The sequence below is a fragment of the Diplotaxodon limnothrissa genome, linkage group LG10, assembly GCF_057381915.1.
Source record: "Diplotaxodon limnothrissa isolate DT_005_m linkage group LG10, D_limnothrissa_male_GT1.1, whole genome shotgun sequence".
Lineage (NCBI taxonomy): Eukaryota > Metazoa > Chordata > Actinopteri > Cichliformes > Cichlidae > Diplotaxodon > Diplotaxodon limnothrissa.
In genome coordinates, this window is record NC_140605.1 from 18,351,566 (window position 1) to 18,370,162 (window position 18,597).

General features: G+C 38.6%; 3 protein-coding genes across 3 annotated transcripts; all 3 read left to right on the plus strand.

The window, feature by feature from the left end:
• The first annotated feature begins 3,752 nt into the window (after positions 1 to 3,752).
• LOC146624251 (nectin-3-like protein) lies at positions 3,753 to 8,318 on the plus strand. Its single transcript, XM_085364530.1, has 6 exons — positions 3,753 to 3,810; positions 6,386 to 6,500; positions 6,611 to 6,958; positions 7,407 to 7,516; positions 7,611 to 7,760; positions 8,045 to 8,318. Exons 2-5 carry the CDS (start codon positions 6,419 to 6,421, stop codon positions 7,752 to 7,754), a joined length of 684 nt encoding a protein of 227 aa, XP_085220656.1. The 5' UTR covers positions 3,753 to 3,810; positions 6,386 to 6,418; the 3' UTR covers positions 7,755 to 7,760; positions 8,045 to 8,318.
• A 1,410-nt stretch (positions 8,319 to 9,728) lies between these two features.
• LOC146624252 (uncharacterized) lies at positions 9,729 to 10,720 on the plus strand. Its single transcript, XM_085364529.1, has one exon. The coding sequence runs from the start codon at positions 9,847 to 9,849 to the stop codon at positions 10,540 to 10,542; it is 696 nt and encodes a 231-aa protein (XP_085220655.1). The 5' UTR covers positions 9,729 to 9,846; the 3' UTR covers positions 10,543 to 10,720.
• A 4,290-nt stretch (positions 10,721 to 15,010) lies between these two features.
• On the plus strand, positions 15,011 to 18,597 carry rab38b (RAB38b, member of RAS oncogene family). Its single transcript, XM_085364532.1, has 3 exons — positions 15,011 to 15,239; positions 16,782 to 17,059; positions 18,448 to 18,597. The coding sequence occupies exons 1-3, from the start codon at positions 15,011 to 15,013 to the stop codon at positions 18,595 to 18,597; spliced, it is 657 nt and encodes a 218-aa protein (XP_085220658.1).

The window sequence follows — 18,597 nt, forward strand, 5'->3', positions numbered from 1 at the left end:
CTTTGATCTAGTTGTGACTCAGTTGAATGTATAAGTTTCAAGATCTGTAGTGGACCAAACTGATCTTCCACCTCAGGATGTGTTCAGCTGTAACGTGCTGAATGACTGTCGTCATGTGGCGGATCAAAATGTCTCCAGTTTGCATGATGTCAGGATTTGTTTACACTCTCTGAGGTATGTTTGTAATGATTTACTTTTTAATATCGTAATGTCAAAATACTATTATGAATATATACAGTAGCACAGTAACAATACTAATAGTGATATTGATGTGCTTTTAAGATTAGTTTAAGGAGGAGAGAAGCAAATTTAAATTGCGCCAGATTTTTCTTTCTACTAAAAAAAAGTTTTTTTTAAGCCTTGCTTTTTACTTATATGTGTGCCAGTGCATTGAATTACTTTGTGGTTATGTAAAATATGCTACTGAAAATCTTACTGTAAGCCTATTCAAATTTCTTATGCCTGAATATTTTAATTCATTTGGTATGCTTTTTTTGTTCTTCTTTTTTGTCTGCACTTTTGCCTCTCTGAGGTTTAAGGTCAAGAATAATATGGATTCATAGGTTTGCAGCTTTTCAGCTTCTAAGATGTAACTGAAGATACTGACATGGTAGCTAACATATGTCTGGTTATCAGACCTTTTTCTTTTTACTATTTCCAGTCTGGCTTCAGTCCCTATCTTCTTGTTTTGTCTGATATTTCCATACAGACAGGAATGCGTTTATGTTTTTTTGAAATGTGCAGTATGTTTTTTTAATATAAAAAAAATGTTCATGGATAGTCGCCACATATGCATGCATGCAGCTTGTACCAGTCATGCAGGTTCATTATAATATATGCCACTATTTTCTGACATGATTTAGAGAATGGTTGTCTTATGTTTTTTATCCGATTTGCAGATTTAATTCACAGCTTGGTCTTCTACTGCATTAAAGGTTTCCATTCAAAACTAGCGCTTTGTAAATTATTGTTAATTGCTCTTATTTACAATGAAGGAATGGAGAAATGCTTCATAATGAATATGACAATAGTGATTAAATTTTAATATTTAGAAAGTTGAAGTAAAATGTAATATCTCTGTATAACTCACAACTAGTACTAACAAATGGCAATCATTTTATAGGAATTTATGTTTTTATTGTCGTTTTGGTTTGGCAACTGAGTTTTTTCCACAATGTATTTTTCCTCTGGCTGACCAAATCCCTATGGTGGGTTTCTGTTCCCTACTGGATTAGGTGGCTGCTCCACAGTTTGGAGAACCAATGTTTTAATGAGTCGCATCTCTTTTTAACACTGAAAACTGGATCGTGTGCACCCTTTCTGTCAAATCATGCTGCAATACTTTAGAAACCTAAGGGAAAAGGCATTTCTAGGACGTTCTTTATTAAATAACGTGATATAATTTTGTATGCCATACACTGTAGTCCAAAAATTTATAGTGAGATTACGAGTTCAAAAGATAGTGGGCAAGGTTTATTCATAGTTGGAGCATAATAAGCTTAAAGTAAAGTAAGTAAATAAACAGCTTTCTTAGGGCTCTAACTGGCTTGCAGCCAGTCTCCACTACATTCCTAAATTTTAGTAGGAATGCAGGTTACTGTGCGTTAATTTCTTTCTGGAAGAAAAAATAAGTGATTATTCTTTATTTTCATTTAACTGTAAATGATGAGAGAATTGGGAATAATAGTGACAGTAATTCATATTCACTAATCACAGTGATTATGTGAGTGCCAGACATTTTTCAGGTATCCAAGACTCACTTCTTCTGTTCTTTACAAGGTTTGCATGCATTTGTTTATGGACAGCTTTCTTAAGGTTTAACAGCATTTTCATTGGATTGAGGTCCAGACTTGAAATGTGCAACATCTTGATTCTTTTTTTTTCCAGTTATTTTGTTGTGGATTTGCTGCTGTGCTTTGAACCATTGTCTTGGCATGAGCCAATTTCAGCAAAGCTGTCGGAGAGGTGGCCCCACATTTGACTGTAGAATGTACAGAGGAGTTTACCAAGTCCTGTGGCTGCAAAACGAGCATAAATCATCAGTCCTTAACCACCGTGCTTAACAGTTGTTATCAGGTGTTTGTGTCGATATACACGTTTTGCTTCTCTTTCATATGTGGTACCATTATGGCCAAACATCTCCACATTGATCTAACCTGTCCACAGGTTATTTTTCCTAGAGATGATTGTTCAGATGTAATTTTGCAAACCTGAGCTGTGCTGGTGTGTTCTTTTTATAACAGGACACTGGAGTAAATTCTCAACCATCTCACACTTCTGTTTAATCGGTTTTCTGTTTGATGTTTATTCAGCTGATTGAAAACTATAACTTTAATCTCAGCCAAACCGTTTAATTCAAGAACAAATAAAACACTGAATGAAAAAAAAAAACAATAACATTTTGAAGTTATCATGTTTAACCTGAGTTCGCCGGCTCTAGTGAGCCTTGAACCCCCAGCTAGCTATCAAGCTAGTGGGTAACAGACGTCTCCGAAAACGTCGGAGCACTTTTGCAAATATGTGATATCTTGATAAATCGAGCAGATATTTGAAGTTTACACAGCTACATTCTTAAAAGTATCTTAAAAGTTTATTTTGTGACCCAGAAAGGGTAATATTAAAACTAAGTAGCTGTCGCCATTGCTGGAAACTGGAAATGGCTGGGCCGCAATATGAATTCTGGGATAGGTTGGGCCACGAAGGATACACCAGACCCATGCTTAAAATCTGGGGAAAAAGAGGACACATTTGTCGGCCACATATTGAAGAGCCTTTGAATCTGGACAGCCTTCGTCGCTTCGCTGTAACGTAATCAGCCTTCAAATCCGGCCTCCAGGATGCAGACTCTGAATTTGGACACAGCTTCTACTATACCAGAGACTGCTTCTTCTTCTTCTTCTTCTTCTTCTTTGGCGTTAAACGGCAGCTGGCATCTTTGTACATTCATTGCTGCTATCTTCTGTTTCAGTCCGTTATTACACTCTTAAATCCTACTACTTATTCCTGCGTCTTTCAGGATGTTATAAAGCTTTAAACTATTAAATTAGTTGTTGACGATTTTGATAGTCAACGTAATCATGACTAGTCCAATATCGTGGCAGTCCTACTCTGGGTAACTGTTTTTGTCATGTAAGTGGATTGCACTTTGTCAGGCCTCTACCCTAAGACCTGACCAACTTGGGTGTCCCACCTGAAGGCTAAGCTACTGATGGTCTAGCTTTTATGGTCACTATGGCATGAAAAACCCCTGACCACATTAAGGTGGCAAACCGTCAGAGGGAAAACAGAAAAGCAAAAAAACAAAAATAAAATAAAATAAAATATTGCTCATCAGATTCTAACAACTAAAAAAAAGAAAGACATTTACCTCAATTGGATAGCCTTTAACAAATATATTCAAAACCAACAATAACACTTCACACTTTTGCCAATATTAACAAAACTAAAAAGGGTAGGTTCTAAAAAAGAGAGAGAGAGAATTCATAATGTTTTGAAAAATAAAAAGAATAGAAATAGAAGACTAAAATAAAATATCCATCCAGATCTTTACAACCAACAACATAAAATATATCTTAATTGGATGGCCTAATTCAAATAAATTTTCAAAATGAAGTAAGAATAAAATAAGACCTCTCAATATAGCCAGTACTTACAAAACTAAAAAGGGTTGGCATAGTAATAAAAAAAACAACCTGTTTATCGCGGTTTCATGGAAACTCAAATTGACAGACAGACAATAAACGCACCTCATTGCCTGCCGTAGTCAAACAGGAGAAAGTACGTTCTTCGCAGCTGCACTTCATCTCAGAGGTAGGTTAATAAATTTAACTTAACCACAATACTTTGACATGGGCTCTTTATCAACTTCAGTTCAACTTGAAGGCGGGGGCAAGCTGCGTTTAGCAGGATGTTTAGTTGGGGGTGCTGTGGTAGCCTGCGTACAAAGAGTGCACGGAGGTAAAGAACGAACGACACGTGAAACCTATCATCTCGTTTGTGCCTTTTCAAGCGGATTTTTCAGCTACTGTAGTAAACCTTGTCCATATTCAGTTTGTGGGTAATCTATTATTAATCTATTTTCTTTGTCAACTTCTAAAAGTTGAGAAAGTTGACTTAAGGGGGCAGGACGTTTGTCTAAGAGGGCATTGCCCCTTTTTTGACCCACCGTATAGCCGGCCCCGTCTGCCACTAGTCTCCACAGTCTCATTGTTGGCTAACTACCCATAGCTTGACTTTTGGAGCTCTGCATGAACGAGCTCCAACGTACCTCAGTGAACATTTTCATCAATACATCCCCAGCATGTCCCTGAGCTGATATGGCCAGGGCCTGCTGGCTGTGCGTCATACAATACTGAGAGCTAAAGGTGACAGAGCTTTTACAATATTAGTCCCCAGATGACTCTCTCCCTTGAGCTTGAGATCTGTGGATTCTGTGAAAACTATTTATTTTATTTTTTTTAAACCTTGATTTTGGGTAACTCTTTGTCTTTCTGTTTTTAGCATATTTATATATATTTATTTTGAAAAGCATACACTGATGTATACAAATAATGTTTATCATAGCTGTATTTTTACACTCAAGTGACAAACCCCTCAACTGGCCATACTAAACATGACAGTGGAAAGAGAAAGTCAGTAATATTACTAGAGCATAGGTGTCTAACTCTGGTCCGCGGGCCAAATTTGGCCCGCAGCCTAATTATATTTGGCCCGCGAAGCCATACCAAATTACTATTAGAGCTGGCCTACTGGTATTATACAGCATATATATATATATATATAAATAAATAAATAAACACCCAGCACGCCCCTGCGGGCGGTTTATCCTTCAAGCTCGGGTCCTCTACCAGAGGCCTGGGAGCTTGAGGGTCCTGCGCAGTATCTTAGCTGTTCCCAGGACTGCGCTCTTCTGGACAGAGATCTCCGATGTTGTTCCTGGGATCTGCTGGAGCCACTCGCCTAGCTTGGGAGTCACCGCACCTAGTGCTCCGATTACCACGGGGACCACCGTTACCTTCACCCTCCACATCCTCTCGAGCTCTTCTCTGAGCCCTTGGTATTTCTCCAGCTTCTCGTGTTCCTTCTTCCTGATATTGCTGTCATTCAGAACCGCTACATCGATCACTACGGCCGTCTTCTTCTGTTTGTCTACCACCACTATGTCCGGTTGGTTAGCCACCACCATTTTGTCCGTCTGTATCTGGAAGTCCCACAGGATCTTAGCTCAGTCATTCTCCACCACCCTTGGGGGCATCTCCCATTTTGACCTCGGGACTTCCAGGTTATACTCGGCACAGATGTTCCTGTACACTATGCCGGCCACTTGGTTATGGCGTTCCATGTATGCCTTGCCTGCTAGCATCTTGCACCCTGCTGTTATGTGCTGGATTGTCTCTGGGGCATCTTTACACAGCCTGCACCTGGGGTCTTGCCTGGTGTGATAGACCCCAGCCTCTATGGATCTTGTGCTCAGAGCTTGTTCTTGTGCTGCCATGATTAGTGCCTCTGTGCTGTCTTTCAGTCCAGCTTTGTCCAGCCACTGGTAGGATTTCTGGATATCAGCCACCTCCTCTATCTGCCGGTGGTACATACCGTGCAGGGGCCTGTCCTTCCATGATGGTTCCTCGTCTCCCTCCTCTTTCTTGGGTTTCTGCTGCCTGAGGTATTCACTAAGCACTCGGTCAGCTGGGGCCATCTTCCCAATGTATTCTTGGATGTTCGTTGTCTCATCCTGGACTGTGGTGCTGACACTCACCAGTCCCCGGCCCCCTTCCTTCCGCTTAGCATACAGCCTCAGGGTGATATATATATATATATATATATATATATATATATATATATATATATATATATATATATATATATATATATATATATATATATATATATATATATATATATATATATATATATATATATATATATATATATATTAGTTTAGTATTAAGCTTTGCTTGTTCCATATTCAGTTTTTCAGCAAAACTTGTTTGAGTCTATAAGAAAAGATTCATTCTTATATCTGGGGGAAGATTTATTTATTTATTTTCAATAAATATTAATGTTAGCCCGCGACTTTGTTCCAGTTTTGAATTTTGGCCCACTGTGTATTTGAGTTTGACACCCCTGTACTAGAGGATCAAAAAGAGAGGAAGCAGGAATGTACGTTAGACAGGTGGTTTTAATTGAAATCAAACATCAACAGCTTTCTGAATTTGTTGTGTCTTTTTGTCACAACTAACTTTTTTTTTTTTTTTTAATCACAAAGCTTCAGAAATACACACATGAGTCTCTGTGTGGCTTCGTGTAACGACAAGCCATCCTGCTAGTGCTGCCCGGTTTTCAAACCTCAGTTAACAGGCAGTGTATCGTTTCTGTCTTTCCTCAGTTAGGCACAATACATTCAGCCTGATTGGCCGTAATGAGTATCGGGACCTTGAAAATGACTGGAAATGTATTGAGAATGGTTCTCACTCTTCTGCTCCTTGCTCCTATCAGTCAAGGTAATTCTTTATATTCTGTATATATCCTTTTGTGCGTGCTATGATGAATCAGCAAAGATGGGTATTCGATACCAATATTGACTTCTAACTCTATCTGATGTGTCTGACAGGGATCCAGGGTGTTGAGTTGTTCCATTATGAAAAGATGGAAGCTGTAGTGGGCCAGAATGTTTCCTTACCCTGCACTTTAAAAAGTGCTACTGATAACAAGATTGTCAGCATTGAATGGAGTAAGGAAACAAATAAAACTACAAAGCTGGGTTTGCACAGCCAATTTTATGGATTCCATCTATTCTGGCAAAATATTACCATCCAGATTGAGAAAAACGGTAGAGATGTCCTGGGTTCCCATCTAATACTTTCTGATGTGAAGAAATCGGATGAAGGCATCTATGTTTGTGACATGGCCACCTTTCCTGATGGATCCAAAAAGGTTAAAACACAGCTAATAATCAAAGGTAAGAGAACCTAGTACACACAAAGCCATATCTAAGTACCTAAACCAGACTTTGTAGACCACCCTGGATTTAATATTTAAATAGAAATACACAACATCTTTCTATCTAATGCTGTATTGTAAATATTTCACATTACTTGTGGTTTCATCAGAGCACTCAGTCTCTGCCAATCTCAGCAGTTATTTACTCAGCAAATCCAAGTAAGAATGAAAACAACAAATCTAGGAGCTCTGCTAAAAGACAGTTTTCTTTTTCATATTGTCTCATAACACACGACACAACACACTCTTCTGTTCAGTGGAAGGGATGTTGTGATCACAACACTGGCAGAAGACATATTACAAAAATGTGCTTTTCACATCACTCAGTTGATTTTTTTTAAATTCTTTTTTTTTTACGTTTTTTGTGTGATCAACAAATCTAATTAATCTCATGTTTTCCTCAATAGATGACATTAAAATAACGTGTGATGTGAATGGCACTGTTGAAGTCCAAAATGGAGAAAATGTGACAATTCGCTGCACATCATTTCCAAACGCACAGTACAGATGGACCAAGGTAAAGGAAACTTGGAATTTGAAACTGAATTTAACTCTGACTTCTTTTCAAAATAAAAGGTTTTTATGTGCTACATAATCATGCTTTGCCCCAGAATGATGAAGTGTTGTCAGAGACTGAATCTCTGGAGCTCTGGTGGGTGACTGATGCTAAGGCAGGGATTTATACACTGACTGTCAACACAGGAAGCAAACGTGTGCGCAAAGAGTTTGTGGTCACAGTGCAACCACAAGTTTGAAGACAGGTGAGCGTCTTCAGTTCGTTGCTGCTCTTTGCCTCTTTGTGTCATAATAAATGACATTTAAACTATAAAATCAAAGCCTCAAGTCAAAACGGGTAAAAGTCTTACTATCTGTTCATTTAAATGTCCTATGCCTGCTTACATTGGTTTTTCTGTGAAAGACAAAAAATAGTGATATCTGTCAAAATAGCCAATAGATGTGCATACAATACCTGTACATGCTTTATAGATTCAAGTAACTGTCTAACAAAGCCACAAGTCAATATTTGTGCTCTGTCTCTTCCTAGGATGGATCTACCACCTCCTTTCAATCTCCCTCCAGCTTTAGTCAAGTATACAGCTGCAAGGTAGAGCAAGACTACAACAGAGCCTTTCCCCATCTTTGACACAGATTCAAATATGAAATATGTCAGTTCATTAGCTGAAAAGTGAAGTAATAGTAGAGTAGGGTTTAAACCATGTTTTCTCTACTAATTAGAAACCAGTACAAACCAGAAGTTTTGCAAATGTAGCTCTGTCTAAAGGTGTTTTCAGGATTTTATTTTATTTTATTTATTTTATTTTTTTTATTTTTTTGAATGAGGTGGCAATTGTTGATTTATTTTTGTGTATATAGCTTTGCAGTTGTAGCTGTTGATGATTTCAATTACTTTTAATTTTAATATATTTCTCAGTACCTTGAGCTATAAACCAACAATTAAATAAAATACAAGTACATAAAACCTGAGTAAATAATCCTGTATATGCTCTGATCCAATTTCCACAATTGTTCTTTTTTTTTAAAATTATTATTATAATTTGTATTTCTGATTTACTAAGTTTTACAGACCAATAAACCACAAATGCTACATTTCTGCAACATATAAATTCTTCATATAGAAACATTACGTGGACAAAAGTATTGGGTTACATCACTTAATCTCTAATTCAGGTGTTTTCAGTCCCATTGCCACAGGTCAGTGGTGGAACTGAAAAATTTTATATGTGGGGCAAGATGTCTAGGCAGAGTGGCACATACCTCTTTAGAGTAGTATGTGAAAAACCCCCACATGGAGTCAACAAAATATCCACAAAAACACTTTAAAATTATTTATTGTATAATTATCTCTTCTGAGAAAAACAAAGGCTACAAGAGGCTTTTGGACAAACAAGCAATTAGCTTTGCAACTATTTTAGCCATAGTATTTTAGGTCTGATGTTTGTGCCATTTTTGTAAATACGTGTGAGCAATAAATGATCAAAAACCAGGAATATGATGGATATTGTTTTTAAGAATTTAACCTTCTCTGTATTTTGTTTTATGGCTAGACAGAAAGCTAAATAGTATCCTGTTTTGTCAATGCTAAGCAGGCTGCAGCTGTACTCTGCAAAGGGGTCAAACAGCAATACAAAGGGAAATTAAAACTATACACTTGTAAAGTTAAATAAAAGTTTTGTCATTGTAATATTTTGAAGCAACATAAAGCTCTGCATTTGCTCAGTATGTGAAAACTCTAAAAGGCTGTGCTAAGAAATGCAGAGGGTTGGTGTGACAGAGGAGGACGTTAGCAGCCAGAATAAGGAGTAGATGATTGGTCTGTGCAGCGCTGACGCTTTTAGTAAATCAGGGCTTTAAATTCTATAACCAAGTAAAGATATTAGTGCAGGCATTGCAAAATATTAATGCAGTAGTACCAGGATTCTCTTTCTCAGGGGATGAACTGATTTAATCTCAAGCAGGCCCAGGATCCTCCTGCAGCAGCCACCAGGCACAGGCTCCTGCAGCAGCCACCAGGCCCAGGCTCTTCCAGCAGCCACCGGGCCCAGGCTCTTCCAGCAGCCACCGGGCCCAGGCTCCTCCAGCAGCCACCGGGCCCAGGCTCCTCCAGCAGCCACCGGGCCCAGGCTCCTCCAGCAGCCACCGGGCCCAGGCTCCTCCAGCAGCCACCGGGCCCAGGCTCCTCCAGCAGCCACCGGGCCCAGGATCCTACTGCTCCACCAGGCCCAGGATCCTCCAGCAGCCACTGGGCCCAGGATCCTCTAGCAAGGCACCAACAAGTAAATCAACAGTGACAAGACGGTGAACGGAGCGAGCAAGACAACAAGCTCAATGGGGCCTAAGAGAACACCGAACGCCGATGAAATTGAGGACATCAAAAAGTCATTGGACTTTCTAACTGAGGAAACATCGGCTATCAAGCTACAACAGAAATATATCCTAGACTTAGTCGAGGAAATAAGGTCGCTACGTAACCAGAATGCAGAGAAGGAGAAACGGATCGTCTATCTGGAGAGCAGGGTCACGGACCTGGAGCAATATACCAGAATGAACGACGTGATCATCACAGGGCTGTACATAAAACCCCGGTCATATGCTCGGGCTGTGACTGCTGGCAGTAAAGAGGAGCAAGGAGATCTGGATGGGAGCTCTGCGGAGCAACAAGTAGCTGGTTTCTTGCAGTCGAAAGGGATCGACCTGGACTGTAATAACATCGAGGCATGCCACCCCTTGCCCAGGAGAAATGCTAGTGATAAACCAGCTATCATCATAAGATTTGTAAACAGGAAACACAAGAATGCACTGCTGAAGCAGGGGAGGAAACTAAAAGGATCGAACGTCTACATGAATGACCATCTAACCAAATCCAATGCTGACATAGCGAAGAAAGCAAGATACCTAAAGAAACTGGGTAAAATTCAGAACACCTGGACTGCAAACTGTAAAATATTTATAAAGCTCAACGGTACACCGGAGGAAGCCAAGGTGCTGGTCATCAAATGCATCCAGGATCTGGAAAAATATTAACAGGTCACTTGACTACAAAGGCAAGGAGCGGGACAAACAATCTACAGTCATCAAAGCAGGTAATAGAAGACAACAACGGAAGCTAAAGCGTAACGTATTCAAGGATGAAACAATCAATTAATTCATTATCTGGGAATTATACATTGCTACCACAAAGGATTGCTAATCAGGAGATAAATTCACCAGTAAACACGGAATACAAAACACACTTCACAGAGCAGGACATTGATCCAGAACTGAACGTTTTTAACATCAAAAATACCTGCTACTATCATACTGAAGAACAATTCAACAAAACTGTCAAGGTCGACGGCAAAATATCTATAATCCACTTTAATAGTAGAAGTTTATATGCAAATTTTCACAAAATAAGGGAATATTTAAGCAAATTTACACATCCATTCAGTGTGATTGCAGTATCTGAAACATGGATTAATAAACAGAAAGGAGAGGACTTTGTAATAGATGGATTAAATCTTACAAATAGAAAGAATAAGAATGGCGGTGGTGTGGCCTTGTTTGTGGATAAAAATTTAAAATACAAGATGGTAGAAAAAATGACGGTGGCGGTAGATAATATATTAGAGTGTGTAACAATAGAAATTAGTATGGGAAAAGAGAAAAATGTCATTGTAAGCTGTATATATAGAACACCAGGTTCTAATATTGAAATTTTTAAGGAGTGGGTAGATAAAACATTCATTAGGACAAATCAAAAAGTCATGTTCATTTGTGGGGATTTTAACATAGATCTACTAAATCCAAACAAGCAGAGAGCGACAGAGGAATTTATTAATACAATGTATAGCTTGGGACTTTTTCCAGTGATCACTAAGCCCAGCAGGATTACAGCACAGTCGGCAACCCTAATAGACAATATATTTACTAATGAAATAGAAAATAGAACCATAAGTGGTCTCCTAATTAATGACATCAGTGATCATCTACCTGTTTTTATAGTGTATAACAGCAATTACAGGAAGGTTAAACAGCAAAACACAATAAAATACAAACGAGTGAGAACAGAAGAGTCAATAAACGCATTCAAAAGTGATTTACTCAAGCAAGAATGGGAGATGCTGTATAAGGAAAAAAATATTGATAAAGCTTATGAGATTTTTATAGGAAAATTTAAACTGTTATATAATAGTCATTGCCCAGTAAAGAAATATAGTAAAAAACAAAAATATGCAGAGTGCCCATGGATTACAAAAGGATTGCAAAATGCATGTAAGAAGAAAAATACCTTATACAGAGAATTTATAATGAACAGAAGCACAGAAGCTGAAAATAAATACAAGAAATATAAAAATAAATTAACGAGTATTTTAAGGTCATGTAAAAAGGAATACTATGAAAAATTACTGATTATGAATAAAAATAATATTAAAGGGATCTGGAAAACATTAAATACCATCATCAAAAAGGGCTCGGGGCAGGCAGACTATCCTTCGTATTTCGCAAATAATGATAGAAATATTACTAATATGAGAGATGTAGTAAATGAGTTCAATAAATTCTTTGTAAGTGTTGGGCCAGACTTGGCTGAAACAATTCCTGATATAACAGATTCTGTAGAGAAAGAAACTAGACTCATTGACCGCAATCCTCATTCAATGTTCTTAACGGTGGTGGAAGAAATGGAAATCATTGATATTGTTGGGAAATCACAAACAAAAAACTCTACAGACTCTGACGACATTGATATGGAAATCGTTAAGAGAGTGATAGAGGGCATTTCCAAACCCTTAACACACATTTGCAATTTGTCCTTACAAACTGGTACATTCCCAAAACAAATGAAAACAGCTAAAGTAACACCACTGTTTAAAAATGGTGACAGACACCAATTCACAAATTATAGGCCTGTCTCTCTACTTTCTCAATTTTCAAAAATACTGGAAAAAGTCTTTAGTAATAGACTTGACAAATTTATAGATAAACACAAAATAATAACGGATAGTCAGTATGGTTTCAGATCAAATGGATCAACATCATTGGCATTAATGGAACTGATCGAAAATATCACCAACAATATAGATAAAAGACAATGTATAGTTATTGACCTAAAAAAAAGCTTTTGACACAATTAATCATGACATATTACTTGATAAACTGGAGTACTACGGCATTAGAGGAGTGGTGTTAGAATGGGTAAAGAGTTATTTGAGAGACAGGCAGCAATTTGTGAAAATTGGGGAATATCAATCAGAGTGTATGGACATTGTTTGTGGAGTTCCGCAGGGGTCAGTATTGGGACCAAAGCTGTTTATCCTCTATATCAATGATATATGCAGAACATCAGATATACTACAGTTTATTCTATTTGCAGATGATACAAATATTTTTTGTGCTGGAGAGAACTTACAGCAGCTTTTGGAAATTGTCACACAAGAAATGATTAAACTGAAAACATGGTTTGATAGAAATAAGCTATCATTAAATTTGGAAAAAACTACATTTATGTTATTCGGAAATTGTAAAAAAGATGCAGGAGCAAAATTATTAGTAAACAATGTTGAAATAGAGCAAGTTTCGGATACAAAATTTCTGGGTGTGATAATAGATAACAAAATCTGCTGGAAACCTCACATAAAGCATATACAAGCCAAACTGTCAAGAAGCATCTCCGTACTAAGTAAAGTTAAATATTTTTTGCCTTCCAAATCACTCCGGGTACTTTATTGTTCACTTATATTGCCATATTTGGAATACTGTGTGGAAATTTGGGGAAACCCATATAAAACTGCACTTCAACCAATATGTAAAATTAAAAAAAAAGCAATCAGGGTGATTAATAAAGCAGGATTTAGAGACCATACTAACATCATGTTTTTGAAATTAAAAATACTGAAGTTTATGGATCTTATAAAATATAAAACTGCAAAAATTATGTACAAGGCCAGATACAATATGTTACCAGGAAATATACAGAGGATGTTCTATGACAGAGAAGGAGACTATGAATTGAGGGGGAAATTGAATCTAAGGATTCTTAAAGCACGGTCAAAGGTTAAAACCTTTTGTGTCACTATTTATGGGGTAAAACTGTGGAATAGTTTTACTATAGATCTACAGCAATGCTCAGGAATTAGTAAGTTCATGAAAATACTTCGAAAACTGATTTTGGAAGAATATGATACCGATAAAGATGATCACCCATTGTATGTATAAAAATATCAAATTATATCAATCACGGTAGCCAAGTTTATATAGGTTCTCCTCGTGTATCGTGTGGAGTATGTGATGATGGGAATTAGGTGAATTATGTGGGATCAATAAGATGTTGAGCAGGGGTAGGAATTAATAAGTATGTTCATACTTCTTCCTACTCCTTTTCAGACCAAACATTGTTACATTATGTCAGACGATTTTGTTTTATTTCATTATATATTTTTTGTTTATCTGAACACATACGTGTGTGTGTGTGTGTGTGTGTGTGTGTGTATATCTACATATATATTCGTATCTGTAAATGAAAATATATGTAGTGTGTATATATTGTTTTTTGTTTTATATGTCTGAAACAAATAAAGATACAATACAATACATAATTTTTTTTTATTTTTTTATTTTGAGCCTCCTATGCATACTGCTATAAAAATGCAAACATATATTTCTTGGCTGAGCTCACGCACAGGCATTTGATGATTCTCACACTCCTCCAGACTATTTTATATTCACACAATAACATAATGTGGCTTGAAGGCATGAGGGCTGGGTTTGCAGGAACATATGTACAGTAGATTCACAGTCTCACTGCATATGCATCCATGTAGATCCTATTAAAGCATTTAATATTATTGAATCCATTGTATACTTCTGCAACCAACCTAAGTACGTATATGCCAGCACTTGTTTTTGTTTGTTTTATTCCCCCAGAGAACAGATAGCAACTACCCAAACAGATGAATATCCAATTCAAATGTGGTTCAAATTTGAAGTTGCAGAATAAATCCGTTTCTGTTAACTGGCTAAAACTAATCACTAAGAGTATTTTTGATACAGACTCACTTATCCACCTCTGCTCCTTGGCTGGTCCATGTTTAGAACACCGTGATGTTCTCAATTAAAAGTTATCCTCAGTTACCCTACCGCAATACAAAACGGTACCAGTGTCTGTTGTGTAATTTTTGTTTTCTTTAAGAGCAAGATTCGGGTATTGCTCTTGTTAGTGCTTATAGTTTCGTTAATATTTAACGGTCAGACGAACTTGTGATGCCAGCACGTAAACGGTTAACCCGTTGTATAAAGGGGCAGTACAGACACTCGCAAAGTCTTGTTACTTCACTGACGTCTCCTCAGAGTGGCGAGGCGAGGTCACAAGTTCCCAAACACAGCCCCACAGCAATCACACACTCCCGCCACAGGGAGGGCGGAGAAAGACGCGCAGGAGACCAGGGGAACGCACTCGAGCCAGGTCAGAGTTACTGAAAACTGCTACCGCTGCTGAGCTCTGACAGGTGGGATGACCAACTATCCTTCACACTCCAATGGTATGCAGAGTCTACGGAAAGAGCACCTGTATAAGGTGCTGGTCATCGGAGACCTGGGGGTCGGGAAGACTTCCATCATCAGGCGCTACGTCCACCACACCTACTCCACTAATTACCGGGCTACGATCGGAGTTGACTTCGCCCTGAAAGTGTTAAACTGGGATTCAGAGACGGTGCGGCTCCAGCTGTGGGACATTGCAGGTAGGGCAGTGAAGAAGCTGAGTGTGTGTTACGTGTTGTATCTGTCTGTAGGTGTGACAGCAGGCCAAATAAACTGGCAACTTGCTTTTCCTCCACAAAAGTTTATGGCGGGTGTAAGGGATCTGTATTATACGCCGTTTACACCATTTTCCCTCCTTTTGGTATTTTAAAATATGAAATGTAAAAGAACTAGTGGAGGAAGAAAAAGTTAGAAAATTTGTAGCAGTGCTGCTTAGTTCCCGAAAAAAAGATCCTTTGGGTAGATAACACTTATCTTCTAAGTGACAACGAGGCATGACTCTTCTATATTTATGAAACGTTCACAACATAGAGATGCACTGTCACTGTGGAGAGCTGGTATCTGACACAACCCACGTTCTCTCTCTCTCTCTCTCTCTCTCTCTCTGACACACACACACTGCTTAGACAAGACCAGCACACTGTTGTTCAGTCATTCATTTAAGGTATGATTTTGCATCATGTGATTAGAGCCATGTGAGGGAGATTTAAAGGAGTTACAGGAGTGTTTTGTAGCCCTAATAAAAAACAAAACCACCTTACTCAGTCACAACGAGCAAAGTGAGACACACACAGAGGTACATGCCTTATGGGTTTAATTTTTCTTCATTAAATTAAATGATTATGTCAGGGTCAAGTAAATATAGTAAGTCACATCTGATTTAGTTTGTCTACCTGGTTGAATTAATCCAGATGGGCAGATAGGCACTGAGGAGTGAAACATTAATCCTCTTTTCATCATGCGGGGAATACATTTCATATGCTTTGATTGGAAGTCATGCAAAACTTTAAAGCGCACCCTAGGCTTACTGAATGACAGTTTGTCAAGTGACAAATGTGACACGTCTGTCTGTGACTTCTCTTACACAATGGCAATTATTTATATACAGCCTTGCACGAAAGGAGGAAGCTATCAATTTCCCCTTACTTATGATGGTAAATGGCAACACTTTGTCTTTCTCAGAGAGCTTTTATTAAAGCCAGAAGTGGCCTCTCATCCATCCATTAGTATTAACTTTTCTGCTGAGAGGACATTTCCTGCACAGCAAGCAGGATGCACACACCTACGCGCTCTGTTCCGGACCAACAAGTCAAATTAGACCGCATCACGCATCTCTGAGGGAATGTGTTGTTAACAGCTAACCTGCTCCTCTAATTTTCATTTCTTGCACAAGCTCAGATGAACCCACGTACATCCACGTGCATACATCTTCCATATAGACTTTTCACATGCGTACAGGGATAAATGCTGTTTTAACCTACTTGCAAATTGCATGTCTAAATTAAGCAAATCAAGCAGTCACATTGGCCATATGTTTATGTGCAACATGATGGTAAGACTACAGGAATGTGCTGTTTCATGGGAATGCAGGCACTGCTGACTGCAGTCAGCTGTATTAGTTGTTTTGCTGCAAACATGCAGGAAGAACAATGAAAATCTGTCATTGGATCTGATGCTGGCAACAACAACGCTGTCTTACGAATGAATGAATCTCCGTGTTTGTCTGTGTTTGTGAATCACAGGTCAGGAGCGTTTTGGGAACATGACACGAGTGTACTACCGTGAAGCCATGGGGGCCTTCATAGTGTTCGACGTGACACGGCCAACAACCTTTGAGGCTGTCATTAAGTGGAAAGAAGATCTGGATTCTAAATTAATGCTGGCTAATGGAAAGAGCATCGCCACCGTGCTGCTGGCCAACAAGTGTGACCAGGGCAGGGAGCTGACCAACAATGGCATTAAAATGGACCAGTTTTGCAAGGACCACGGCTTTGTCGGTTGGTTTGAGACTTCTGCCAAGGTGCGACCAAAGTACAGTTATAATACGTTTGCTACAGTTTGCTAGTCATTTCCGAAGTATGGAATGAAACAGATTCTTAAACAAACACAGAACATACCTCATTTTCCTAACATCATATAACAGACACACCCTTCCTATTGGAAGTCTTTTTAAGCTGTTATAGTTCCCATCTCTCCCACCAACATGTAGCCACAGCTTCCCTGCATCCTTCTCCACCAGCACCATAGCACCCAACTGTAAGCCCTGGGGGATATTGACTCATCTCTCCCTAATTTTACATATAATATATTAGCAGGGAATAATGAGCCAAGAGCCTAGATGCCAAATGCTGACTATATTGTGCTCCTTTAATCAATCAGTCATTTTAAAATAGTCTTATCTGACTGAAACAGAGATTTATTTTTTTTTTAGCTTTGTTCCTAAGTGTCAGAAGAGAAGCCAAGCTAAGGTAATCAGTTGCTTCCCAGAGCAACCATTAAAGAAACATACAACCCCGAGCAAGAGTGCATCTAGGGATACTTCTCAAAATATAAGCACTGTTTAGGATTGAAAGAATCCCAGCCATCTCTGAGTCACACTCTGGTCACTTTAGTCAGAAATGATCATCTCCATAGAGCTAACTGGGCTTTTATATGCTCATGAGATACATTTACAGTGCAGGGTTAGAAGAAATTCCATAAGTTATTGTTAACTGTCTGGTGTTCAAAAACTCCCACATCCTACGGGGAGTTCTGCTTCCAATCAAAACCCCACTGTTTTCAGTTCTGTTCTTGAGTGGGCATTATAAAACCTCAGTTTGATGACATATACATTTTCTACCTGCTTAATGTGCTGGATAATTTGTGTTTTAGGCACCATATAATTTGCTGTAGTTATGATATACATGCATTTGGTGTTCTGCGATCTTGACCATTTAAATTACTAGGTTTAAATAAAATGTTCACGCTCAGTACTCGGTGTGTTTGTCGACATTTCCAGAAGAACGCCGTAAAATTGTTTTACTTTTATGCTGCTGCATAGAATTCTGCTAATATCGCATGCACTTACACATCTGCTGTTGACACTGACGTGTTGGAGCTGCTTGTGGCATCAAGACTCGACATTCTGAAAGGTCAAAGTTTATAAGGTGCAGATTTGCCCAGAAGTGTCAGAGGTAGACTATACAAACAGATGTACCCACTCCTTATGTGGAGCAGCCAGAAGAACGTTTACTGCTTTTATTTAAAGACGTACATACATGATGGTGTTTCTGTGACGGTAAAAGCAGTCCGATCGGTCACATTTTTAAAGGTGGGATCATGTAAATGCTTCTAATGCTCTGTTAGTGTTCTGACACAAGGTTAACAAAACTGGGACGTTGTTTTAATGAGTTCTTCTCTCTCATATAGGACAATCTCAACATCAGTGAAGCTGCAAACTTCCTAGTCAAGCACATCATGGCCACAGAAAACGACATCCTGAAAACTGTGGTACCCGAAACAATCTCTCCGCAGCTCAAGTCCAACAGGCAGATGAGCTGCTCTGGCTGCTTGAAATAA